The sequence below is a fragment of the Chelonoidis abingdonii genome, chromosome 5 (genome assembly GCF_003597395.2).
Source record: "Chelonoidis abingdonii isolate Lonesome George chromosome 5, CheloAbing_2.0, whole genome shotgun sequence".
NCBI lineage: Eukaryota > Metazoa > Chordata > Testudines > Testudinidae > Chelonoidis > Chelonoidis abingdonii.
Window position 1 is genome coordinate 42,123,137 of NC_133773.1, and position 25,748 is coordinate 42,148,884.

Consider the following 25,748-nt stretch of genomic DNA (forward strand, 5'->3'; position numbering starts at 1 on the left):
ATCAGTCCTGGAAAAGCTGGATAGTTAATCTAGTCTCTTGCCTTTTATTGGGCCAACACAGTTCTGAGCCACGTTTTCAAGCCCATAGGTCTCATGTCACATGCTGATTGACAGACTGCTTTAATAAATGTGCTTCACCACATACCTGACTTGTTTGCTTTCATTTATCTGACCCCTCTGTCTCCATACACACAACTTTCCCCACAAGCTTATTGCATGATCTGTAATTAGCGTGGGGCCATTGCTCTCCCAGAAGCAATACTCAAAACAGGAAGCACCTGGGTGTTCTCCATTTATGGGGCAGGTGGAGAAGTAACAGAGGCAGTGGCTGCTGTAAATGAAAACACAGAATTAACCAGCACCCAGGTTTATGGTGGGAGTGTGTTTTATTAATCAAGAAAATACATTATTTTGCCATGGTGTCTTATATACCTTTCAACTTTTATCTGCAAAATCAAAGACACTGTCTACAATTTACAGCAAGGGAAGAAAAAAATTTCTTTTGTAAAGTTAAAATACTAAGATCTGGTTTAAATAAATCTCACAAGTATTTTTGAATTTGGGGGATTATTTTAACCAAAGCAAAGGTACACCGCTACCTTGATATAATGCCACCCGATATAACACAAATTTGGATATAACGCGGTAAAGCAGTGCTCTGTGGGGGCGGGACTGTGTACTCTCGCAGATCAAAGCATGTTCAATATAACATGGTTTCACCTATAATGCGGTAAGATTTTTTGGCTCCCAAGGACAGCGTTATATCGAGGTAGAGGTGTATATTGTAAACGCAGTGCGAGGGTGGTGAGAGGGGTAGGGTTGAACATGTAACTTGCAGTTTATCAAGGTAAGGTAAGACAGACAAACAGGAGCAAGGAAGGCGAAGCTTTAGCTTACCATACATCGTATTCATGTGATGCCAAACTCTTGCTAATGCTTAGACTAGACTAAGGTTTTTACATGGCCTTTCATGCTCCTAGAACCTCAAAGCATTTTATCATCAAGAGCTCCCCAGACTCATGGCTGGCATACAACATGGGCCATCAAATAGAATAATCTTTTGCCAGTACACCTATATAATTCATGTATAAACTCTTTTTTTAATTAATTGGGTATAATAAACTACTGTTTTCACAGACAATAAGGCCTTTGTTGCTGAGCTGCTTGAAAGCATTCTTGCTATAATTAATGACCATTTACACAGCAACATAACACTTTACACAATGCAGAATACCACCCAATTTTCTTCTCCAAAGAGATTACAGTCTAAGGCCCCAATCCCCCAAGGAGCTTAAACCACTGCATAGACATGGACTAAAATAGGTAAGACAGAACATGAAATAGCAGTGCAGGTGCAGGAGGGCATAGAAACTTAATGATGAAGAAGTCAAATTTGGAAGGACTCCTGGAAGTGAGGTTTAAGGGAAGATTTGGAGGAGGAAGGAAAAGGGTGCTTGGCAGGTAAAATGTTGAAGACAGTTCAAGCAAATAAGACTGCATGACAAAAGATGCAATACAAAAGACTGGAAGGAGACAAAGGGAACAACGAGAGAAAACTGGGAGAAGGTTAGACAGTAGAAGGAAAAGTTTGAGTCAAGATCAGAGATGTAGTTGGGGTTCAGTTTATGTGGACTGATGTGGCAAGCAAGAAAACCAACGAATGAATTCAAAGCAGAGAGTAAAGTGGTTCAGGTTTTTCCTTTTTTATTTACAGAATTGCACACATAGGTTGTCATATCTGTGTTACTATGTGCAGACCCATCAGACAAATTGTACCAGATACCTTTCACTGCCCTGCCCATGTTCTTTTCATTAATCCATATCCTCAAACACTTGTTCTAGTATTCAGAACTTCTGAGCAACTTCAAACAGCTCTCACCTTTTCCTTTTCATTAATCTGGACAAAAATATTTTCTTCATCCCTAAAGTACAGTATGGCCTGAAATGAAGGCAGGAAACTATTCAGTGAGTAATACAGCCATCACAAATTTATGCCCGGGAAACTTTTACATCACATCTCAAGGTATCTAAGTATAGAATATTATATAGAATACATATTTATTCCTCTCTCCCCATGAGGTAAACTGCAGAGCTGTGTGGTATGCTGTATTTAGTATCTGCATTTTGGGAGTGCATGTACTATTTCATTAAATCTGTAGCAGAAAGGGAAGTGTGATGGGGCTGAGAAAGGCTGTAAGGCAGCAGCTCTACAGTAAAGCAGAGAGAAGCAATAGTTTTAGGGTTAATAAATACTCTTTTCCTTACTCGAATAAAGTTCTGTATTCAGTATTTAAAAAAATGACTCTTTCAGCAATTCTTTATCATCATCATATGTCAACACTGATGGCTTGATTTATGCGGCCCACTAATCTCCCTTCTCTAGAATTTATTTTAAGACTCACAAACTTTAAACAGCTTCCAATGGACACCTTTATGAAAAAGCTAGCCTGCCACAAAAGTATGTCACATCCTTGATTGTATATTTGGTCTCCCTTATCCACTGCTGCAATACAAATAAGTTGAGAAAGCTAAATGAGAAGGTTAAAAAGGAGAAATGGGATGATATTTGGGAAATAAAAATATTGACTGAAGATAGGGGAGTAACAGGAGATCTGATAAAAGGTGCAATAATCTTCCAAAGAAAGTGAAAGAAGATCCATTATTCAGATCAGACAAAGCACTGGAACTGGAGACAACAATTCTGTAGAAATGAATCACCATAGGTTTAATCTAATTGATTTCCCCCTCCCCCCACCAAACAGAAAAAACAGTTCTTTGGTGTGTGCTGTCCTAATGTGACAACACTAATTCAGAGAGAAGACAGTGCCTGGATTTGGGGAATGTAGCATCACACAAAAGGTAAACAGACGCCTTCCTTCCACTCCCACCATATTAGAAGCAAAGTCTCACAATTAGCTTCACTGGGATTTGTGCAAGTAAATATTTACAGCATCAGGTCCTAGCCAACTAACCATTAAAAACCTTGCGTCCATACCAAGAAAAAAAAAGTTAGCACTGCAAACTCTGTTTTCTTAGCGTGAATGACTCACGTTGAGTCATCTCTGCTTAGGTCAGATAATGGTTCCTCAAACTATATAATGAGTTAAGCTTCACAAATAGAAGGCACAACCTTCATAGTTAGTTGAGCAGAAGGGCTGAAGTGAATCAAATGGAGGTTTGTTGGCTGTAACACTAAATATACAGAAGCTTGTCTGTTTTGAACATTCACTACAGCCGAGTGTGGGATATTCTTCCCACAACATTGGTCACCTGCTGAGAGTTTGAATTGAATTAGGTTACATTATAATTGGATTTTCCTAAGGTACTGCATTAGCATTTTCCATGATCTCACCCTTATTAGCCAAATCATTAATCAGTTGTCTGCTAGTTAAATTATCTGCTGCTACAGTATCTGTAAGCCAGCTTCATACCCATGCAGAGATAGCAGCTTCAATGGACACTTGGGCTTTTATGCCACAGGTTTCTAAAAAAATCAAGAAAAAATAGTTATTCTAAGAGAATGGTTAATTTAGGATTTTAGTCATGTTTCTCTTGGTCTGCATGACCAAATAGGGTGGGATTTGTCTCCTTGAATGAAAAAAACAAAGCTGTTGGAGGAATTAATTTAATTGCAGAGAAATCCTTTCCCAGGGATTGTTTTCCATTGGGTCTGAATTCAAATGCTGAAAACATTTAATCCATGAAGCTTATTATTTTAATGCAAAAGTCTTTGTACATTAATGGGAATAAAAATGGATTGTTATTAATGTGGGAATTATCCTGCATATGGCCATGAGGGCTGGTAGGTCCACTTGAAAATTCTGCCTTGGTACAATTTAGGAAGGTGTGGTGTGAAATTAGACTCACACTAAGAAATTTCTACTGATCCAGCAAGAACATCCATTAGACTTTTCATGTGACCTACGGCTTAAGGTACAAGACTTCCCCCTATGTAAGGCAGAGCCCTAACAGGCTGTGGCAGAATCCCTACAAGAATTGTCCTACTAAAATATATGAAGGGAAAGAGCAGTAATACTGTGAGCAGATTACATCATGCAGTGTTGGCTAAACATCTGTCATGCTGATTTCCCATAATGTTTCATGGTTTAAATATTCTATATAAACTATTCTATCTAAAATGTAATTGTGTTCTCAAATTAAAGGTTGGACCATTATGTTTAGCATTATTAATTACTAAAATCCTCTATAAGTTGAAACTTGTTTCAACTCTCAATATAAATCAGTGGAATATTTCTATTAATATTCCATTTATACAAATATATATACAAACACAGAATTATGATCATATCCTTTGCAAGCCTCAGACCCAGGCTTTCTGCTATAGAAATAAATGGAAGAATTGGCCATGACTTAAATGGGAGCAGGTTCAGTGTCTACCATGGAAAATTGAACAACGAGAGATACAATTACAGTTATTATGCAAATGTTGTTAAAAAGTAGGATTGTCATTTTCATCAGTCAACCTATTATTAATAATAATCATGTTTATTACAGAAGCACCTAAGGACCAACTAAATATGGGGCTCATTCATACTAGGCACAATACAAACATAGAGTAGTAGACAGTTGCTTCTCTGAAGAGCTATCATTCCATAAATATATATGAAGAGAAATGAGTGCAGAATTCAAAATGGCACAACAAATAATTTTCAGAAATTAAATACAATGGATTGTCATTCTTATACAAGATCACAATATTAATGTGCTTAAGCATTTTATATTCAAATCAGACGCAACATCCTCTTAATTCCCAGCAGTAGTTAAATGTTGTATCATAAGATGTTTCTATAGATCCGTGTAGCCAGTACGGGCAGCATCTTCCACAAAAGGAAGGGAAAGGAGTGATGTTTCCCCAGATAATTTAACCAGTTCTTGAAGATCACATCTGTGAAGGATTTATCTGTATCTCCATCATCATCACCACCCCCACTGGGATTTTACCAGGTACAAGTAACATGCACTGGAGAGATAAGGAGCTATAGGCAAAAACAAAGAACAATAAAGTTTCGAGGAAACATCAGGCTAGTTCCCAGTCTTTCACAGTATGGGAGCATGTGTAATTCATCTGCACTTCTCTAGTTCATATGCTTTCAGTGATGGACTTCTTTCTCTGAGGGAGTATCTGCAAGTAAATGAATACAAAATGTTTTAAAATTAAAAATATTAACTCACTTGTGATTAATTTCCCTTTTTCTTACTTGATTTTTTCCTTGAAGAATTTAAGTTCCATATAATCAAAAGCTTACAGTCCCCATAAGTATACAATAAACCAAAAGAGAAACAAGATGGGTTAGGAATGTCATTATTTTAAACAGTGGTCAGTGGTTACCATCTCATAGTCAATTGTGACCAATCTCAAATACCAGCTGCTAAAGTATATGTTAGGACCTATATGCCACAGCCTTGCACCTAGTGTAGCCTTTTACACTTCTGCAAAGTGGGAATAAAATGTGTCACTCTCATTTGGCACAGGTTTACGTCCACTTTGCAGAAGTGTAGAAGACTACTCAAGGCATAAGGCAGTGACACATCTAGTGGTATTAACTCTTAGCACATCTGTGGTACAAGCATATGTCTCTGATAGTAACGCAAGTGAGCGTGGAAAAAATGTCACCACAGAAAGGATAATACAAGATTGACAATATAACACATACATCCTTTCTGAAGAAGTTTCAGCAGAAGTTCCTGAAATGTTGTAACATATTGCTAGGAACACCATGAAAAAGCACACAGTGCATCACTTACAAGCAAAACATTAAAACAACAATAGGAAATACTCCCAAGCGTATTCTGAGTTCTGACTATGTCAGAGAGAATAATGTACTGCTCCAACATGTTACATCTGTCACTTACTTCTGAAATGTACAGTACTAATGACATCCAAATGCAGTTAGTCCTGTACTCAGAAGCCAATCACAAAACCTACCAGCCCTTTGGTTCCCAATTGAGGGAAGAATTTGGATGAACATGCTGAAAAGAGAAAATTAAATCCAAAGGTCCATATTTGTGGCAGGAGATGAAGAGACAACATTGTTGGAATTCCAGGTTTACATAATAGAACTCTTCCTTTGTCTGTAACAGTTAGAAGCCACTTTATGTCTCTGTGATAAATTAAGTGATGAGTATGAGATGGATGACAATTAGTTGATGACTATTTTCCATTTGTGAAGGTATATATGTAGAGTGTCTATTCATCTGACATGCCACATGGATTACACATCGTCATACCTGGAAGGATCACTTCACCTTTGACCACAGTACTATTACAGTGGCGTACCCACACAATTAAAAAAAGAAGCAGAATTTACAAAGCAATCAATGACTCATGGTAAATTTCTGAAAAAGGTTTATTTAGGCCTAATTCAACATTGTCTAAAAGGCAGGTAGACTGCTGTGCTGGCCTAGGGCCCCCTCACACCTGACAGTGCAAGATCAGGACCACAGAGATATTTTCTTCCCTTCTTTTTTCTTACTAGGGACATTTGCCTAAACATACAATCCTGTGGCTAGATTCTGATCTCAGTTATACTGATATTGTCATAACTATAAAGGGAAGGGTAACAGCCCTCCTGTGTGCAATACTATAAAATCCCTCCTGGCCAGAGACACCAAAATCCTTTGACCTTTAAAGGGTTAAGAAGCTCAGGTAACCTGGCTGACACCTGACCCAAAGGACCAATAAGGAGACAAGATACTTTCAAATCTTCATGGGGGGAAGGCTTTTGTTTGTGTGCTCTTTATTTTTGGGGGTTGTTCACTCTTGGGACTAAGAGGGACAGGACATCAATCCATGCTCTCCAAATCTTTCTGAACAAGTCTCTCATATTTCAAACTTGTAAGTAACAGCCAGGCAAGGTGTGTTAGGTTTAACTTTGTTTTCTCAACTTGTAAATGTTCCTTTTTGCTAAGAGGATTTACCTCTGTTTGCTGTAACTTTGAACCTAAGGCTAGAGGGGGTTCCTCTGGAACTTTTTCAATCCAATTATCTTGTAAAGTTTTTCCATCCTGATTTTATAGAAATGATTTTTACCTTTCCTTCTTTAATTAAAAGCCTTCTTTTTAAGAACTGATTGATTTTTCCTTGTTTTAAGATCCAATGGGGTTGGATCTGGACTCATCAGGAATTGGTGGGGGGAAAGGAGAGGGAACGGTTAATTTCTACTTGTTTTAAGATCCAAGGGTTTGGATCGGTGGTCACTAGAAAATTGGTGGAGAAATCTCTCAAGGCTACCCAGGGAAAGGTTATAGTACTTAGGAGGGAAATATTCTGGCGGGGAGGTAGACAGAGTTTCCCAAATAACTCATAAATAATTTGGGTGGTGGCAGCAAAATCAGATCTAAGCTGGTAGTTAAGCTTAGAGGTTCTCATGCAAGTCCCCACATCTGTACCCTAGAGTTCAGAGTGGGGAAGGAACCTTGACAAATATAAATCAGTGTTACTCCAAATCTGTATTTGTATAGAGAGCTGAATCCCAAGTCGTAACACTGTAACATCAGCAAAGACTGTTACAGAAATGTATTTATCACAAGAAGGAATGATAATTTCAGGTAAGAAGCTAGCAGTAGGACTGATTCTCCATGGCCCCGGGGGCTTTTGTAGTCATTTTACACCTATCCAAGTGAATGGAAAACCCTACCAAATCAGAATGGCAGTATTTTACATAGGCATAACTACCTATGCAAGGTACAAGGCAATGGCGAATTCAGTTCACTGTTTTCCTGTTAACATCCTCAGTAATAAAAAAAAAGCAAAGGTAAAAAAACCAAGATAATTTTATAAGTAGAATTATTTCTAAAAAAAAAGATTTTTCAAAGGTGTCTGTGAAGTGTCAGTATCTGTAACTTTTTAAAAAGTTATTGAAAAAATTATAATGGAAGAGCTAGATTTTCAGTGCTTCGTGCAGAACTGAGGTGTTGATGGCCTCAAGCCACCTTTGGTATCTCTAGATCCTAATAACTGCTGGGGACCACTTCAGTTCCTGGCATAAATTAGAACAGCACAGAGGTGTCCCTCAAAAGGGACAGTCCAGCAGTTGAGAATTAGCCAAGTGCAAGGGCATTCCAGGTATGTTCCCTCCACAGATGGTCAGGAATGGGGTGATGTTCAGCTGCCACAATTTAAGAATTACCTTTACACAAGAAGAATCCCCTGTCAACTGGTTAATTTGGCTTTCTGGCTACTTTGCAGCAGTGCAAAGCAGCCCACAGTAGTTTGTATTTCAAAAATGCACTGCGGTGAAAACAGAAAAAGGGAACTGGGCCCTCACTTAAGCAGGAATAGTGTATTTTTGATAGACTAAAGTAATAAACACAGTACTTTCAAAGTTGGTGCATCTATATTAGTGAACAAATAGCATGGAACTAATTTTGCATCTCCTTCAGATAACGGATGAGAAAGAAGGAATTTCCACATGGCAAACGAATGTTTCATGAAACCAACAGGAAAGAATCTAATTAATTAACATCTGCATATTTACAGTATGTTACTGAAATACCAGTATTTCCACTGCCATATGAACTCACAATGGAAACCAGAGAAAACCAAGTTACTATAAAATGCCTTGATATCTTCCCAGTGTCTTCAATCTAATTTAATATTAGCTTATCAATGCATCTGAAGCTATTTAAAATAGCCGGGACCATGTATTGACAGCAAAAGCAGGAAATGAGTACATATTGGAACATCCTGTTGAGGAGGTGGGGCTGTTAGCGTTTAAAGCCATACTACTGTTTACATTTCGTATCATACTTTCTCAGCGGTCATCTCCAACTGGTATTCAGCTGAAACAATATGGAATTTTCTGTGATCTTAAGTTGAAGGTAGATTTTGAAACAAAAATCAGAAAATGAAAACTTCTGACATTTCAGGAAACAGAAATTGTAGGCCATCCTGAATGTGTTTATAGTTTGCATTATAGTGGGAGAAAGTATTATTTGAGCAGAATTTCTAAAAATGTTTGAAAGAGCTAAACATGGAGTAAATTGTCAAATCCTTAGTTTCCCATGCGAAGACCAGCTCATGAATATGTCCTGGTTTGCTGGAAGAGATTCAAGCTTTATAAAGGCCAATTTTGAAATACTTGTGCGGTTTCAAATATGCATGGATGTAAACACGCCTTGAGCCGGTCAATAATTTCCCATCAAAACAGTTTTCAGCACTTTCCGTGGAAAGTGTTGACTTTTCATTGAAAAACCAAAACTTTGTTTTCAGGTTTTCATTTTTTCTCTGAAAAGTTGTAATTTTCAACAGGAAAAAATCCATTCTCCCACTAGCTCTAATTATAATATTAGTAGCAGAAGAATGTGTATGTTAAAGGCAACATTGGCTCCTGAGAATGAGAGGTGGCACTACCCTAGGGGTACCTGGACACATCTCACCTCTAGAGATGTTCAGATGTCCTGCCACATTTGTGAAATGGTGTGCCTAGAGTTCCACATGCTGAACTCTGCTTACCCCATCTAAGCCTACTTAGCACCATTAGCTGACCGCTCCCATTCTTCCTAGGATCTTGCAACAAAATCAGTACTGCCCACTGAGCAGGGAGTTAGATGAGGAAGGACTCGTTTTACTCTCTCCTTGTGCACTAAGCCAGGCCTGATTTGACCCCAAATTAAAATATATAATGAGTATATAAACATTAGGACTAAGAGTTCCTGTATTTAGATCAGGTGTTTTGAAGTGATAAGTGTGGTTCTTGAATACATCTACTGGGGGACCACTAGTTATTTCTGCCAAAATCAAAAAACCCCAAGATGCATCTTGGAAGCAAAAGAGAAAACACATGCCAGCAGCAAGGACATGTGAGCTCCGAGCAATAAAATCTCTTTTCCAGAGAAATCTTTATGAAAAGAGGGTTCAGGGAAAGTCTCCAAAACCAATTTTTTCCCAACCTTCTTTTCAATTTTGCACACCTGCTAAATAAACTCAAATTAAATACACTTGCTGGAATTCTTTATCCTTTGCCCCTATAGCAAATAAAAACAAATTCCAAGAACACTGAGTGATATAGCAGAGGTTTAGGAACTGGTGCCACACAAGGGCAGCATGAACATTAGAGCAAGGCTAGACTGCAAGAAAGTGAGGAAAGCCTCAGACTTCAGATCCAGCACAAATCCAGGCACAAAGTAAAAAGATGAGGGGCCAGGTTCAGCCCTGCTGGAAGCAGGTGCAGCTCCATTAAAGTCAGGCCACTGCTATGCTTGCTCACTTCCACCTCCCCTGCACGTGGTTCTTCCCTGGACCCAAATCTGTCCTCTCCTCCACTTTTATATATTGGCCTTTTCCCTCTTTTAACCAACTGATTTATTTCCCCTCTGGTTTTTCCCCATCTATGGCATCTGGATTATCAAGGGGAGAAAGATGCACAGGCCTAAAGGAGAGGTAAGTTATAGAACAGGCCACCTCTCTTCCTACCCATACTCCCAGTATCCATCCTTTCCACTTTCCTCTAGTCACCCTGCTTTTCTTACTCTGCTCTGGAGACTGGCTTTTGGATCAGAGGCTCTTATTAAATGGTCTCTTGCTGGCAACCTGATCCCGTATTGCCCACTTTCTGGGCATAGGCTGCTAAATGCATGTCTCTGCAGGCACAGAACACAGCACACAAAAGAGGAAGAGCTGTGCTCTGCAATCCCCCACATTGATTTATGCCCTCAGACAAAATGAGCTTCACTAAGGGGTTTTAATAAGATACAATGTGCACCTTTAGGGATATGAATGGGAAGAAAATCTTATTGTCTTAGAACCAATAACCAGGAGTGCAGCCCATACCTTTCCACTTGCAACTAGCTGTTTTAATAGTCCTGGATTCAGTTTTGATCCCACTGGTAAGACTCCTGGAGGTTAATCACTTAGGTTCCTGTGGACATAGAGCATGTTTCCTCCCAAAGGGCACATTCATGGCCTATTGACTTTACCCTGGGCTACAGCCTGGTGTTTCTTACCAGACCACTAGCAGCAACAAGGGTCTCCTTTAAGAAATGCTGCCCTGCAAATGTGCAAGGGCTTGGAATACACTGAGTCATTAAACATACCATAAAAGGAGAAACACATTTAATGTACATTTTTAAAATTAGGCTTCAAGTGGTTAAACTGTTTCCATAACCTGCAGCTAGAGGCAGCCTACGCAGTCTCCTGGCTCCTAAGCTTTTCTGGAGGATACATTTTTCCTAACCTCTTGGGCCTATTAAAACAATTTCTGGGTGAGTGACTATTTGGTTAATATCTAAGTTAAACTCCCGAAAGCTGCAGACACAATTTTACAAAGTAACTGGAATGTTCAGTAGTAGGTAGACTGAAGCAAAAAAAAATACAAACTGGCTATACACAGTTACACATAAATACACCTTATAAACCCAGTGTCACTGTTTAGGAATCTGCAGCGCTGTAGTCCAGATCAAATTTTCATGAGACAAGTGAAGCCCTTTGAATAACTGAGGGTGGAGATAATCAAGTACGCTGCTGCTGCAGACTTCATAATCTGCATTCAGATTCTCCCAACTGAGTTCAGCTTTCTACAGCTCTCCCCAGTTATGGCCAGCCAGCTTGGTGCTGCTCTGGGGACAACTGACTAGACAAGACAGCTTCATGCACTGTGGCTTTTAAGCATTTAAGGACTAAGGCATATACAGCCAGCCAACCAACTTCCTCCAGGCCAGCTGGCTCAACAGGACTAAACTTTATTTACTGAAGTCCTTAAGGACTGCAGAGCGTACAGACGGACTGACAGCTTACCCAAGACCAACTAGTTCAGCAGACTGCAGTAGCGTTAAGGAGCAACAGGCACTACAGTATAGCCAAATCTCACTTATGTGAAACATCCTGTTATGTGAAACAGTTGGGGAATACAACCCTGATTAAATAAACAGGAGGTTCACGATAAGTGAGGTTCTATAATCAAAGCTCTGTCCGTTTGTAAATCCTCAACCATAAAGTCATATTTCACTGCAGAAATTTGAAATACAGCTGACATTGGGGCTGTTGTGCTTTTTAAAATGCCACTGCCTTTAGTGCTACAACTCAGGTTTATAAACAAAAAGTAAGAATTTCTAGTTAAACAAAAATGTGGAAATTGTTTGTCTTGAACGTTACCTTTGTTTGTTTTATTCTGGTTTTGGAGGGAAAGCTTTTTCAAGAAGAAATGGGTAGGAGAATTTTTTCCCTCTTTAACTCCTTGTTTTCCTATTCCCCTTTGCATTTCCCCTCACCTCCCACCCATCCTTTGCTCTGAGGAAGGTATTCATTATCATTAAAATTAGAAAGGGTCCAAATCAAAACCCCAGATCCAAACCACCACAGTCTTCGGGAAAGTTCAGCTCTGGAGCCAAATGTTGAAGATTAGATCTATGTGTAAGTGATCCTCTGCCAACTGCACAAAAAAAGGGTCACAGTGCCTGGGGATGAGAGGGAAAATAAATAAACCAAAAAAAAAAAAAGAAACAGGAAAATGAGGAAAGAAGAGAAGGAAAAAAGATGCTGCTCCATATTTCTGCAGGTCATTAAAATATTTGAGGGATGATTCTGGTTTCTGTGGAATTTTCCTTTTCCTAATTTCACTACATTTTTCTATTTCAAGTTATACTTCTTGATACTTCACCTAATAAGTCCTCTCAATCTTCCCCGGTTGGTGTTAATTAACTCCAAATATTAAATGTATTATTTATTTTAATAGCACCCCAAATTTGCAAGGTATCTCTTAACAGATATGATGAGGAAGTCCTGGTCCTGTTGAAGAATGGGAAAGCTCCTATTCACTTCAGTAGAGCTAGAATTTCACCATGGTCATGGACAGGACATGACCCAGGGATTAACAAGACAGTAAGGAGAAGTAGCGCAGGAACAACCCCTCTAAGATTATGTTGTTACTTAGCAATAGAAGGTTTTTTCCCATGGAGACAACAGAAGTTTCTTGCAGACTTTTGCAGAAGCAGCTGGTCATTAAGGAAGTATTTAAAACAAGAGAGAGAATAATAGCTTTGCAGACTAGCTCAGAAAAGGGGTTCCATACAACAAAGGATGTGCCCATGAGAAGCAGAAAAACATGGTGTCGAGTCACTACTGGCAGAGTCGTATGGATGTGTGCAGGGAAGGAGTGGCAGCAATGTGAAAAGAGGCTAGGTTAGATACATAGACTATTAAGTATATCTTCATTCAAAATTGTTTAGCCAAGCTATACATATTTAGTTCTTTTAATCTTTCCCTATAGGACAGTCTCTCCAGTAACACAATGCCCAGAACTGAGTGAGCACAATACTCCAGGTGTGGTTGTACAGGCTACTACCTCCCAGCTCTGCGATGTATGCCTTTGCAATTGCAGGAGCCTTATAGTAAACTATGCCTACAGGATACTTTGTGTAAACATTTAGGGTCTGGTCCAAAGTCCACTGAAGTCAATATAAAGACTCTCATTGATTTCAGTACAGAGCTGGGCAAAGTTTTTCAGCTGAATGTTTGGGTTGAGGGGGCAGGGGGGTTAAAAAATGGAGATTTGGCTATATCGAAACATTTTACAATTTCATGTTGCTTTCACCAAGCTGATGGCTTTAAGAAAAGAAAAAATATTCAAAAGAGTAGAAACATGTCAACATTTTCAAAATGAAATGTTTTAATTTTTCAGGACAAAAGCACCTTTTGTTTACACATTTCCTTCAATTTTATTTAAAAAAACCCACAAACACAAAACCAAAAAAAGCTCGAAATCGAAATAAAACTTTTTGGTCGACCCAAAGTAAAATTTTTTTAGACTTTTCAATTTACCAAGCATTGTGAAAAAATGTTGGTTTTGGATCAACCTGAAACTTATTCTATTTTTGATTTTTCAGAACCGTCACTGAACGGAAAAATCCATTTTTTACGTAGCTCTGATTCGATGGTTTGTGGATCAGAATCTTATAGTATGTTTTATATCACACTGCCTATAGTCACATTTATACAGAGTACACACCTATAAGACAGAAATCCTTTGTTTGTCAATCAAACACATGTAAGGTACAAATTATGTGCAGATATAGTAGCACAAGCAACTATAATAAATACTTGTTCACGGATTCATTTTACTTGTGTGCAAGTCATAACATTAAAATACATGGGCCACGTCATGCAGTTGATGCTTGAATAAACTTCCCCTTAATGACAATGGAAATATTGCTTAGGTAAAAAAGACTAAAGGATTTGGCTGTACTATAACATCAATCCAGTAATAGATTCTGTATGGGGGGGCGGGGGACTGCTTTGTGATATCACAGACTGATTTGTTATCGTGTTTAATTTTTTTTTTTTTTTTACAGCACCATACTTAAGCACTAATTCAGGAGAGAATCATTAACATTTAATAGCCAGTTTATTACCTAACTGGACATATATTCAAGCTAAGATAAATGGTCCTTCTCAAATTCTGCTAGCTATACTATGACTGACTGTACAAACATTATTGTAGTCAGAGCTGGTCCAAAAGGAGAGAAGACAGGTGGAAAATTGTGAACATTTCCTAATTTCCTCAGGTTTCTTCTCCCCAACCCCCATTTATTTTTGGAATTTAAAAATTCAAAAAGTCTTGCCAAAACTCAAAAAAATGTCAGTTAGCTTCAACTTTAGTCACTCTTGCTATTAAGTAAAATCAGTTTTTAATAAGTGTACTTAAAATTTGGGACTTCCTTAAAGTTAATGACTAATTTTTGACTAGTAAAAACAACATACAACCCCCAAAGGCTCAGTGTAGCCCTTTCTACACTCAACATCATTTCTCTATGTTATAGATTAATTATATACTATGGGCCAAAATTATGTAGCATGGGTTCCTACAGCTGGGGGTAGAAAAGGAGGGAAAGTGAAAACTCTTTGTAAGTTTCAACTCATTGAGTTTCCAATTGTCCTGTTGAAGGGGGTGGCCTTGGCCCCTGTCCACCAGCAATGGTGGAACATACAGGGAGTTTGGCTTTAAAATAACATTTTACACATGGGAGAGTTAGAAGCAAACTCAAGGACATATAAAGGGAGAAATAGGCACAAAAGGGGTTTTCCTCAGACCCTTTAATAGAGACAAATTACCATAGAACTGCATCTGCAGTTACTCCCAACCTCCACTCTGATGTTCACAACATGGGGGGCATGGGTATGACACCATCAACATTCTTTTGTGCAGTAAATTCCCATGGGTTTAAAGGGAGGAAGCCATAAAATAATTCCATCTTCCTGATGTCTTCATTCCCTCCCACCCCACCAGAAGCTCAGGATGCCTCATTCTTTAGAGGACTAGTCCATACATTTTAAAAACTATTGCTATTTTCATGTACTGTATCTCCTACATGTAACTGCTGGAGAAGAAATGGCCATATAGCTTCCCATTTGGATGCTGCACAAGATAGCCTCAATAACAACTCCTTATCACTATATACAGTATCCACACCCACTACAGAATGATACGTATGGTGATACCATGCAATACCTATCATTATACATTTAACTTCACAACTCAGGAGAGCATAAGTCACTTGAAAGGTCAGCTAGAAGAAAGAGGATTAGAGTACCGCAAGACCCAAAACCCTGGCTGACACCAAAATCCCCAAACTGGAGAGGAGGAGAAGTTTCCAAAGAGAAGGGGAAGGAAAAGGGACTTGGAATTCAAAACAATATCCTTTCCCCTGCTTCCCCACCCCAGTATTTATAATGGCTGGAACCAAAATCCATACGCCCACAACTTTGTGTCATTTCGAACCTAGATCCTAACTTTGCATAGCAAGCCTAATCTTTTGTAAATAATTTGTACGCTCATTTGTCTCCAAGAGTCATTAGTAATTGATACTGCCTTAGTACCTAGCATCTTTAACCATTCAGGGCACAGTTCTAGGCTTCTAGATTCCTGATTTTGTGCATCAGTTGCTGTTAACAATGTCTCTGTCACTCAATCCAACAAGAAGAGGCATTTCAATTTGCATCTTTTCTACAGAGTGGGGAAAAAAATTGTTAACAGGGATAACTGCTAAAACCTGTTCCATTTCTCACCCCGTCTTCAGCATTATTCTTATCTAGTTTCAACGGGGGCACCAGGAGCTCTAAAGGCCAACTCTGAGGACAGCCTCTCTTTAAAGATTATTACTGTAACATACATTATAAAAGAGATGTTTTAAGGATCACAGTGAAGTTGAAACCTATATCAGAGATGGCACCCCAGTAGAACCTACAACTTCTGTCTTGCATATCAACTGCAGCCTTATAAAGTAGAGCCTTGGAGTAAGAGTGCACTATCTACACATGAAAGTTTACTAAAAAGGCCTCATTAAAAAAGTGAATTCACAGTATGTTCAGTACAGCTGTTGTCTTACCATTTGCCTTGTGCTGCACATCTGGCGGAAACTGGTCCGGAACATACCATTGATAATCTGGCTGCATAGAACAATAAAACATTATTACAGCAATATGGACTTCATAGACACTTCAAACAAAAGAATAGTGGTATGTTAAAATATAATTATGCTCTGAAGCTTTTTATTAGTCATACAAAAGTAATTTACCAAAAAAACAAACAAAAAAAACCCCTTAGATTTGGCTCAGAATTTCTACTGATTGAGCTTTTCAGCTTGTTTTCTTTTTCTAACGTGTTTGAATTCTGTGAACAGTATAAACCTTTCTAAATGCCACAAATCAAAGCCAACATTAGTAATATCAATCTGATTTTCAACAATCTTATGAACACTGTAAATAGGGAGTGAGAAGACAGAGACAAATGAAATGGACCTGAAGACATTATAAACATTTGCATTTTTAACAGGACCAATGCAAGCAGTTAAGAAGCTAAGAGAATGACATGCTTTGACATAGCAGGTGAAGCTGTTCCAATGTGAAAGCGTGCAAAGTTTGTCAGCATTCATTTTCAACACCCTTCATCTCAGAAGTGCATTCCCCTATCCTCCCATAGAGTTACATGAAGGTATCAGTCACATTAGGTAGCATCATGTGCCACCTTGAATATGCTGTAGGACAGGGAAATTATTTTTAAAAAAACAATTTTTTTCTTCTTTCTACAAGAGGACAATACCAAGATGGGTCCTGGTCCATAACTTGGGCTCCTAGGCATTACGGTAATACAAACAAACAAGATGATGATATTGCCTGGAAATTCCTCCACATTTCTCAAAGGAGAAGGAAATTTTTTTTATTTTATATTGCAAAATGTGGAAAATAACTACCAGTCTATTTGATTCTGAAAGACCATTTGACAAAATTGTTTTTTTTTCACATTACATTAGGACTCAGCCCTCATATACATTTGAGCACTTTCAAAAAACACTTTAACCTCAGTTGGAGTAGTGTCAGGCTTTCCATCTAGCTTCAGCCAAATGAGGAAGCCTATGAAATGCCATACATCACCACCCTCAATTCATTAATTGGATGGGAGAATTCTATGGTCCCTGTTTTGCAGAAATCCCTCTGGCAAAATTCCCATCATCACCTAAAGAATTCCAATTTATCCATCCTCACTGGGGAGACACTTCACTTCACTGATTTCAGTAGGAGTTTTGCCCAAGTTAGAACTGCAAGACTGGGCTGTTATGGATGATGGCTAAGATCAGTAAAACGAAAATCCTTTTGCAATTATGTAACATTATTCAAAAGTGACCATAAGCCTAAGGAAAATAAAGTCTTACTACAATTGGAAGTTCTATACTTCATACAAGAATTACTAATTTGAGCCAAAACACCTATGTACAACTTAACTTTAAGCACAGGAACAGTCTCATCAACTTCAAGAAGTTAAGCTTGTGCTTAAGTGTTTTGCTCTATTCAGTTCATAATAAACATGCAGTTCTCTAATTCATTACTACTTCTTTTCTCTCTCATATTACAGTCTTGAAAGAAATCCAAGGACAGAAAAGAGATACATTTCAAGTCAAACTAAATATAAAAGTTTCCTTAAAAATTTTCAATAGAAACAAAAAGTGAGATGCAGAAAAGGTGAAAATTCAGAAGCACAAGGTAAATGCACAGTATTACATTTCTTACATCAAGACACTCATTAAATCCTAACACATTTCTTCTTCACTGACAAATTGCTCAGGGAGCTAAAGAGCTAAGAGCAACACTATGCTCACATAAGAAAATAATTTCAAAGAAAACTCAAAAGAACAAGTTTGGGAACTTCAAAGCAACAATCAGAAATGCACTGCACCTCCTCTGGACTCCTTTAGGAATGGCAAAATTTATAAACCCAGAGAGTCCTTCTGGTACAATGAGAAATACAGATGATGAAAGCTCAAGGAGGATAGCCAGAATAATCTGGGACTGACTCCAAACTGCTGTGAGAAACATTTTACAATATTTCAAACTCTGATAAACAAAATAAGTGTATTTCTAACACAAAAATTACCTGCTTGCCCACATTTTTCCTCAGCTTTCTTAAGTTTGAAAGCATAAAAAACACATTTTGCAAAGTTAAGCTAAGCCTGAATAATTAATTCATTTAATACATAACTTTATATGCATAAATATAGGATTTAAAAATTAGTAGGTTCTTATCTTAATTTTTTGTTTAAAGTGTAATTTAATATTGTTTTACAATAAAATAAGCTTGCTTGAAAAATGACAAATTTTCATAAATCATTTAGGGCCATTTTCTACTACCCTTACTCATGTTGAGTAATACCTTACTCCTCTAGTAGTCCCATTTAAACACAGCTATCCTGGAGCAAGATATTACTAAATATGCGTCAAGATGTCAAAATTTGGCCCTTAGGGCTTTATAGCATAGTTATGTATCTTTGCTACTAGTTCATCAATTTGCATAGAAATGTTTGCGTGCTACGTAGAGAGGATATGATAGTGCAGTATTGTACATTACTCATGAATGACAAAACCATATGAGAGTCAAGCAGGTTTTCCAAATAAATATGGTGATTCACTACATACGACGGGAAAATTTGACATCATATTCAACGAATATTTATTTAGGCGAACTCCTGCTTTCACACAAGTCAAGAAAATAATCACACTGATTTTAACAGGACTAGCATCTGGACCTTTGTTCTCACTATTATTTATTTTGAATGACCAGAGACTTGCTACATATCTTACGGAACAAACCCATGTTTATGAATACAGGTTAACCATGCTGCACTATAGAAATGAGACATGACCTGTGATGGGTTTCTGAGTTGATCTAAATAATAGTATAAAAGTCTAATCAAACTTCATGTTTATAAACTTCAAATTTATTTTCAATACTATTAGATATTTTCTAAATAAATCAAATGTAAAATAACCCCCCCTTTTTCTTAGGAACATTATATATAAAATGTATTTATAAAGGTTTTAATTATTTCTCTCTAGTCAGAGAAAGCATAAATTGTACAAAACCCACAAGGGTCAGTTTTAATGAGATCAAGTTGGTGAAATATGTAAGTATGTCAGAGATCTGCTCAGGACAGCTCTTGAGATGAAGCAGAGGCAGGGGAGAAAAGATGTCTTTTAACCTTTGGGCCCTGCAGAGACTGATCTCACTCTCAGTGCCATTCGGGCACACTCAAGAAATGAAGAGAAATCCCTGAAAGTACTTTCCCTCCCCTTTAAGCCCACTTCTGCAGATTTTCCAAAGGAGGCAGGAAAGTGGGACCAGAGTTACAAATTTAACATGAAAAATTATAGGAGAAAACAGAAATATCGAAGAGAGAGAAAAGAGTTTTTCAGATGAGGCTTGAAAAGAAGTGCGGAATCAAAGCCCAGTCTAGATTTCACGAGAGGTCACAGAGCAGGACTTATTAAATGGAGACCAGTGATTTGTGTGGCGAGAGGCAGAGAGAGAGACTGAGCAGAGATCAGGCACAAGGCTGCTTCAAGTCCATGGACAGCTTTGAAAACACAGGAAAAATTTAATCTGGATCCTGAAATGGACTGAGAGACAACCAAGCTAGCTGAAGAAGAGGATGGAATGAATCACTGAAAGGATCAGAGTTCTCATGTAAGGTTGCCATGTTCTAAGATCTGCAAAATGATAATTGACAGAAGTCCTACTCACAGGGTGCTGTTGCTGATCATACATGCCCCGTGATGACATTTGTACTCGAGGGTCTTGGTAGTGGACAACTAATCCACAGTTTCCATAGTTAACACAAGGTGGAAGAAACATCTGAGGCAGGAAGCAGCACTTTTCAGATGACACAGGGAGGTCTTTTGTCTGTAGGAAAATTTTTAAAAAAACAAAAACAAAATACCATGTTACTAGCTGCACATGTGGGTCAAACAGAATGCCAATACAAATTAACCACTGAACATTAATAGTGAAGAAAGGTCCAGACCCATAACTGGCTACAGGGCTTCTAATTTAACCTATTTTGATTGTTGATGATCAAATAAATCTCTCTTGATACAGCATCTTCCGCACATCCTGCCAAGGACCATTGAAATTTTTCTGTTGGATGAAGTATTTGATACCTACCTTGCAAGCACTGTTTTCTGGCACCAAATGACATTTTTATCTCATGTAGTAGCACTCACTGTTCAGCTAATACTAACCACATGCAGATTTGCTTAACATGGAACCAGGCTAATAAATAATATGAATAGTAATGAGCCAAATCTTGATGTCCTCACAGCTTTTGCTCTGCTGTTGCTTGGGCTTTACTGAAGCCCAATGAAATCAATGGAAATATGCTTTGGTAAAGACTGACTGGGGGGTAGGGGGAAGCAAAAGCTGGAGTCAGCACCTCACAAAATGGTCCAATCAAATAAGTACTTTGCACTGATATACCTAGCATTTATCATGAACCTTCACAAATATCATCAAATCAGTCACAGACTCTTTATTGAATGAATTTGGGCCAGAGTTAATACAGTGAAACATGCTTATAGAGGGGCTTAGAGGGTACACAGGCATTGTGCTGAGCTTCTGCAAATCCCTAGTGAATGCCAATGTAGTGAAATCTGCTCAATGGATAGCATGCCTGTAGCAACCTCCTTATATTTACAGAAAGTTTTCTATGGGGAACAATGAGTTTATTATTATGGAATGCTTTCAGAGCTGATCCTGCAGCCCTTATTCTCATGTATAGTCCCAGTGACTTTGGTGGCTCAAGACAGGTAAGAGCTGAAAGATCTGGCCCTTAAGGAGGAGAGATGAGTAGTTTAGAAGGAGGGATTTACTCTACCAGCTCACAGACGCATTGAAACATTTAATGTAAATACAAAACACAAGGTATTGAAAAGGTGCACACACACCTGTTGCTTTAATTGCTTCTCTAGAAATTCTTTTTCTTGCCAACATGCTTTTATCTGAGGAGAAATAAAAATTTCACTTTGATAAATCAACCATCTTGACTGCCAGTCCCAAAGCTGCTTCCAACACAACTGTCAGTTAATCACAGAAGACTCCAAGCATTATACACACACTGGTGCTCCTACAGCAGTGGGGCTGGAACAACTCCCACATATGTGCATGAGATGAATGGTCATGAGCCATCTACAAGAAACTACTTTTGTGTGTGCATGACACAAAATGCCTCTTCTATCCCCGACCACATAATTGGAGAAGAGTAGGTGGTTCCCCTCCTCCCCCCACATGTTGGTGTTTTAGAGTGATCTCCCAACACTGAAATGAAGGGCTTCACACCCTCCCATGACCATTGGAAGGAAACACTATGCAGCCACTTCTATTCCCTGGCTGGCCTCTACCACAGATATCAATGAGAGAAATGGATTTAAAACCACCTGAACTCTTTAAAACATTTCCAAGCTGATTAAAATGTCATTCATCCACAGAAATACTCCATGTCTACTGAGTGGGTAACATACTAAGGATGTCCATGCTATTCCCGTGTGCTTGAATGCCCTGGATGGCATTACTTGTAGCATCACTAACGATTTTGCATTAAAATGAAATGCTGCCTTCTGTGCCATACAACTTTAACAATATTCTCTCATTTGGGCCTTATTCTGTGCAATGCTGAATACCTGCTGGGAGGTGCTAAATGCCCTCAACTCCCAATGAAGCTAATGAGAGCCATGGGCACTCAACACCTCTCCAGGAGGCACTCAAGTACCTTAAGGGGTATCAATCCCTTGCTTTGTATGCTACAGTAAAATCCAGTGTCTACAGTACTCTTTGTGGGTTGGTTAAGAATCAGCTAATACTTCCGTGGTTAAATCAGGAAGTCCAGAGGGATGATAGTACAGCAGAGTACATTCCATAATGACTTGCCACTTATTGCAAAATGTTGCTCAATTGTGAAAGCTCAATATTTTGTATGTGCCATGATTTCATTTCAGCTTCTCCTCTCTCAGAACACTCACATCACACTGGAGATAAAAAAGGATTTCCCAACCAATGGAATGACTCTGTTCAGACTGCTCAATTAATCAGAACTAGGACAAATTCTGGAGTAACGCCACCTTCTCAGACAGTTACAGGTCACTGTAACAGAGCAGGACTTGGCGCCACATGTTTTATTTCCAGGTTTGGGGGATGAGGCTGTGTTTCTTATATCAAGTGCATGCCAACAAAACAAATAAAAAGGGAAAGACAAAAGAACTGTGGTTTAAGAAATATTGAGCAGCCTTTTTAATAGACACTCCATCTACTTAATTTGGAAGAAGTCTCTAATCATTTCTCATCTCTTTACAACATTTCTTCAGAATGATTTCATCCCTTGTGGTGACCTCAAATAAAATCCAATGTCAATTAAAGGAAGTCAAAAAGTCTTGGGCTGTATGGAAAAGTGAGAAAATAAAAATAAAATGCACATGTGCTGGCAATGGCAACTTTCTTTAAATCATACCTGAGAATTTAGCTTGTTCAGTTGGGACTGTGATCTTTCATTAAGTTTTTGCAGTGCTTCTTTCTCTTCATTAAGTCTTTCTCGGTCAGATCGCTCCTTTTTAAAGTCTTCTTCATATATCTGTACCTGAAATTATTAATATTATTTATGAAATGTATTGTGGTAGTGCTACAGTGATCCAAGATATCCATTACTCTTCTTTTGTTTTTTAAACACATTCCAAACATGTACAGAATTCATCCTAAGAGGGAATTCTCACTGGAATTCTACAACCATGATCATTTCCTGTGTCATTTTTACAAATTAACTGACAAGCAACTGCTAATTTACAGAGCACTTTTTAGACTGATCCCTTCTATTATACATCTACCTTCAACATTTTTTCCCATGTTTTTCCTAGCTTTAGTCTGTTTATCTGCATGTGATCCCACTCACAAATAATTCACAATCTCAGTATTTGTGGAATATTGCTATATTTGAATGGCTTGCTTGGGGACTGCCTTAGTCGTGATTAGCACTAAGATTCCAAATATTAAGGGCGTGGATTCTTCAAGATGATTCAAATGCTGGTTTAAGATACAAATATTTTATATTTTTCCCCATTTTCCAACCAGCACTAATAATTAGCATCTTCAGCGTCCACTGCTGGATCTGCTGGTTCTTACCTTGCAAGGGATAGTCCCTGAAATGCTAACATGAGGATATATAAAACTGAGCTTATCACTCAAACAGAATGATGGGCCAGAGGTAAGCTGGGACCTATGAAGCATCTCAATGATTCCTTACCTGATGCACCATGAATTAAAAATGTTTTTGCTATTAACCAGTCAGCATTTTTATACATGCAGCACTTACGTCACAAGTTAATATTACTGCTGTTTCTCTGGTTCAGTGAAGAAATGCCATCAACTGAACCCAAGAAAACGAAACAAGATAACTTGTAAATCACTATCTATATTACTTATATATAGCTGGCAACATCAGCAATGCTCTTTAGACACTTCTGCCAATGCATGTAGGCCTATCGGTTCTCTTCCTGCATAAAGCTATGCATAAGAGGCCTTTTCAGAGTGTCAGCTCCACCACATTGTCCCCTCAAGGAGGCATGCCCAGTGTCAGCTTGTAACACCTTGGGAGCGGGCCCAGTCAATAGTTCCTGCAGAGAGTCATGTCCTATATGTTTCAGCACATCTACGAACAACCATCACCCCTCCACAGCACCAGCTGTATAGCAATCTGTCCTGTCATGCTCACCCTGACAGCCAGGTAACCACATGATCTGTTAAAATTCTGGGAGAGCAGATTGTGTTACTGTTCACCGTGGAGTGACTTATGATACCCCTTTGCATTATAAGTTCTGATGCCCTGAAGAAGAGGGAAGATGTTACATAGACTGTGTATCCCCCACCCCCCTGCTTCTCCCTTTTCCTTTGCCCCTTCCCTCTTGTTGTTCAGAGCGTAGCCCTTCTGTGCCAGCCAGGGATGGGCCAAAGATGGCTAAGCAATGGAGATATGCTATCATATAGATGTCAATCCTCTATTCTCCTCCACACAAGTCTTCTGTTCCCCTTCATGTTGTGTAAGGTCCAGAATGACTATACTGATGTCTACAACTGGAAACATATATTAATAAAACTGACCGGCTACATTTCAGTTCCCCCAGGAGGATTTTGAGAAATGGTGTAAGCTATTTTATTGTCTAGCAGAATGAAATAACTCATTACAGCACAATGAAGTACAAGATTCTGCTCCCCAGCATGTGGCATACATTATATTAGAGAGTCGAGTCTGGCTCAACTGGTCAAACGTGACAGAAACAAGTATTTTATCCCATGTATCTTCTGATCACGTCCATTCGTGTTTCAATAACTTTGTCTAACACTGTACAGGATGACAGACCTAAAATTTAAAAATATAGGTACTTTTCAGGTGAGTTTAAACTGACCTGTTCCTAGATAGAGAGAAAACAAACCAAAGAAAATCATATCCATGCCTCAAAATAATGATTGTAATACTCATAACCTCCAGCTTCTCTGACAGAGTTTTCCACAAGTTGAGGACTTCAATAACTCAGACATAGGTCAGGGGTTTGTTACAGGAGTGGATGGGTGAGATTCTGTGGCCTGCGTTGTGCAGGTCAGACTAGTAGATCATAATGATCTCTTCTGACCTTAAACGTCTATGAGTCTATGAGTTTTCTCTGCAGCCAGTATGCAGGTTGTTATTTGTGTCTGCCTGTGCTGCATCATTCTTCTGAGAGACTGGAATTCTGAGATGTGCGACATCCTGGTTTTCCAAGAACAGGATTCTTATATAATTTAATATATATAATCTCCAGCTCACAAGAATGCAGGAGATCAATATCAGGCTAACCAATAACTCTTGAAATATATAATTCATTATAGTAAAATTCAGCCCTGTACAGATAGCTAGCACAATGCCTATGACCTTCTTATATTCCACATAAGCCCTATGTGAGGTTTTAAGTCAGGGGTCGGCAACCTCTGGCATGTGGCTCACCAGGGCAAGCACCCTGGTCAGTTTTTTTACCTGCTACGTCTCTCACTGGCCACGGTTCACTGTCCCAAGCCAATGGGGGCTGCAGGAAGTGGTGTGGGGTGAGGGATGTGCTGGCCGCAGCTTCCTGCCACCCCCATTGGCCCGGGACAGTGAACCGCGGCCAGTGGGAGCCACGATCGGCTGAACCTGCTGATGCAGCATGTAAACTGGCCCAGCCTGCCAGGCTGCTTACCCTAGCAAGCCGTGTGCCAGAGGCTTCCGACCCCTGTTTTAAGTGATGCTGTGAGGGATTGCAGATCTGGAGCTGCAGGTCCCCAAGCAGTGCCCGGACAGCAGTCTAGAACTAGCAGGGATGGGGGCTAACAGGACTCTGGACCACTAAAGGCTCTGCCCATGAAGCTTCTGATTGGAGCCAGGGCTGGCTCTGGCTTTTTTGCCACCCCAAG

At 38.9% G+C, this 25,748-nt stretch overlaps 1 protein-coding gene across 1 annotated transcript in view; it reads right to left on the bottom strand.

Annotated features, from left to right (window-relative positions):
- Window positions 1-367: 367 nt before the first annotated feature.
- TNIP3 (TNFAIP3 interacting protein 3) overlaps window positions 368-25,748 on the bottom strand; it is a 123,388-nt gene continuing 98,007 nt past the window's right edge. The window contains exons 10-14 of the mRNA XM_032762526.2: window positions 22,783-22,908; window positions 21,227-21,280; window positions 20,028-20,186; window positions 16,342-16,402; window positions 368-5,143 (exon numbers count right to left, since the gene is read on the bottom strand). Coding sequence (XP_032618417.2) covers window positions 5,112-5,143; window positions 16,342-16,402; window positions 20,028-20,186; window positions 21,227-21,280; window positions 22,783-22,908 — 432 coding nt within the window. The 3' untranslated portion in view covers window positions 368-5,111. The remainder of the gene's footprint in view (window positions 5,144-16,341; window positions 16,403-20,027; window positions 20,187-21,226; window positions 21,281-22,782; window positions 22,909-25,748) is intronic.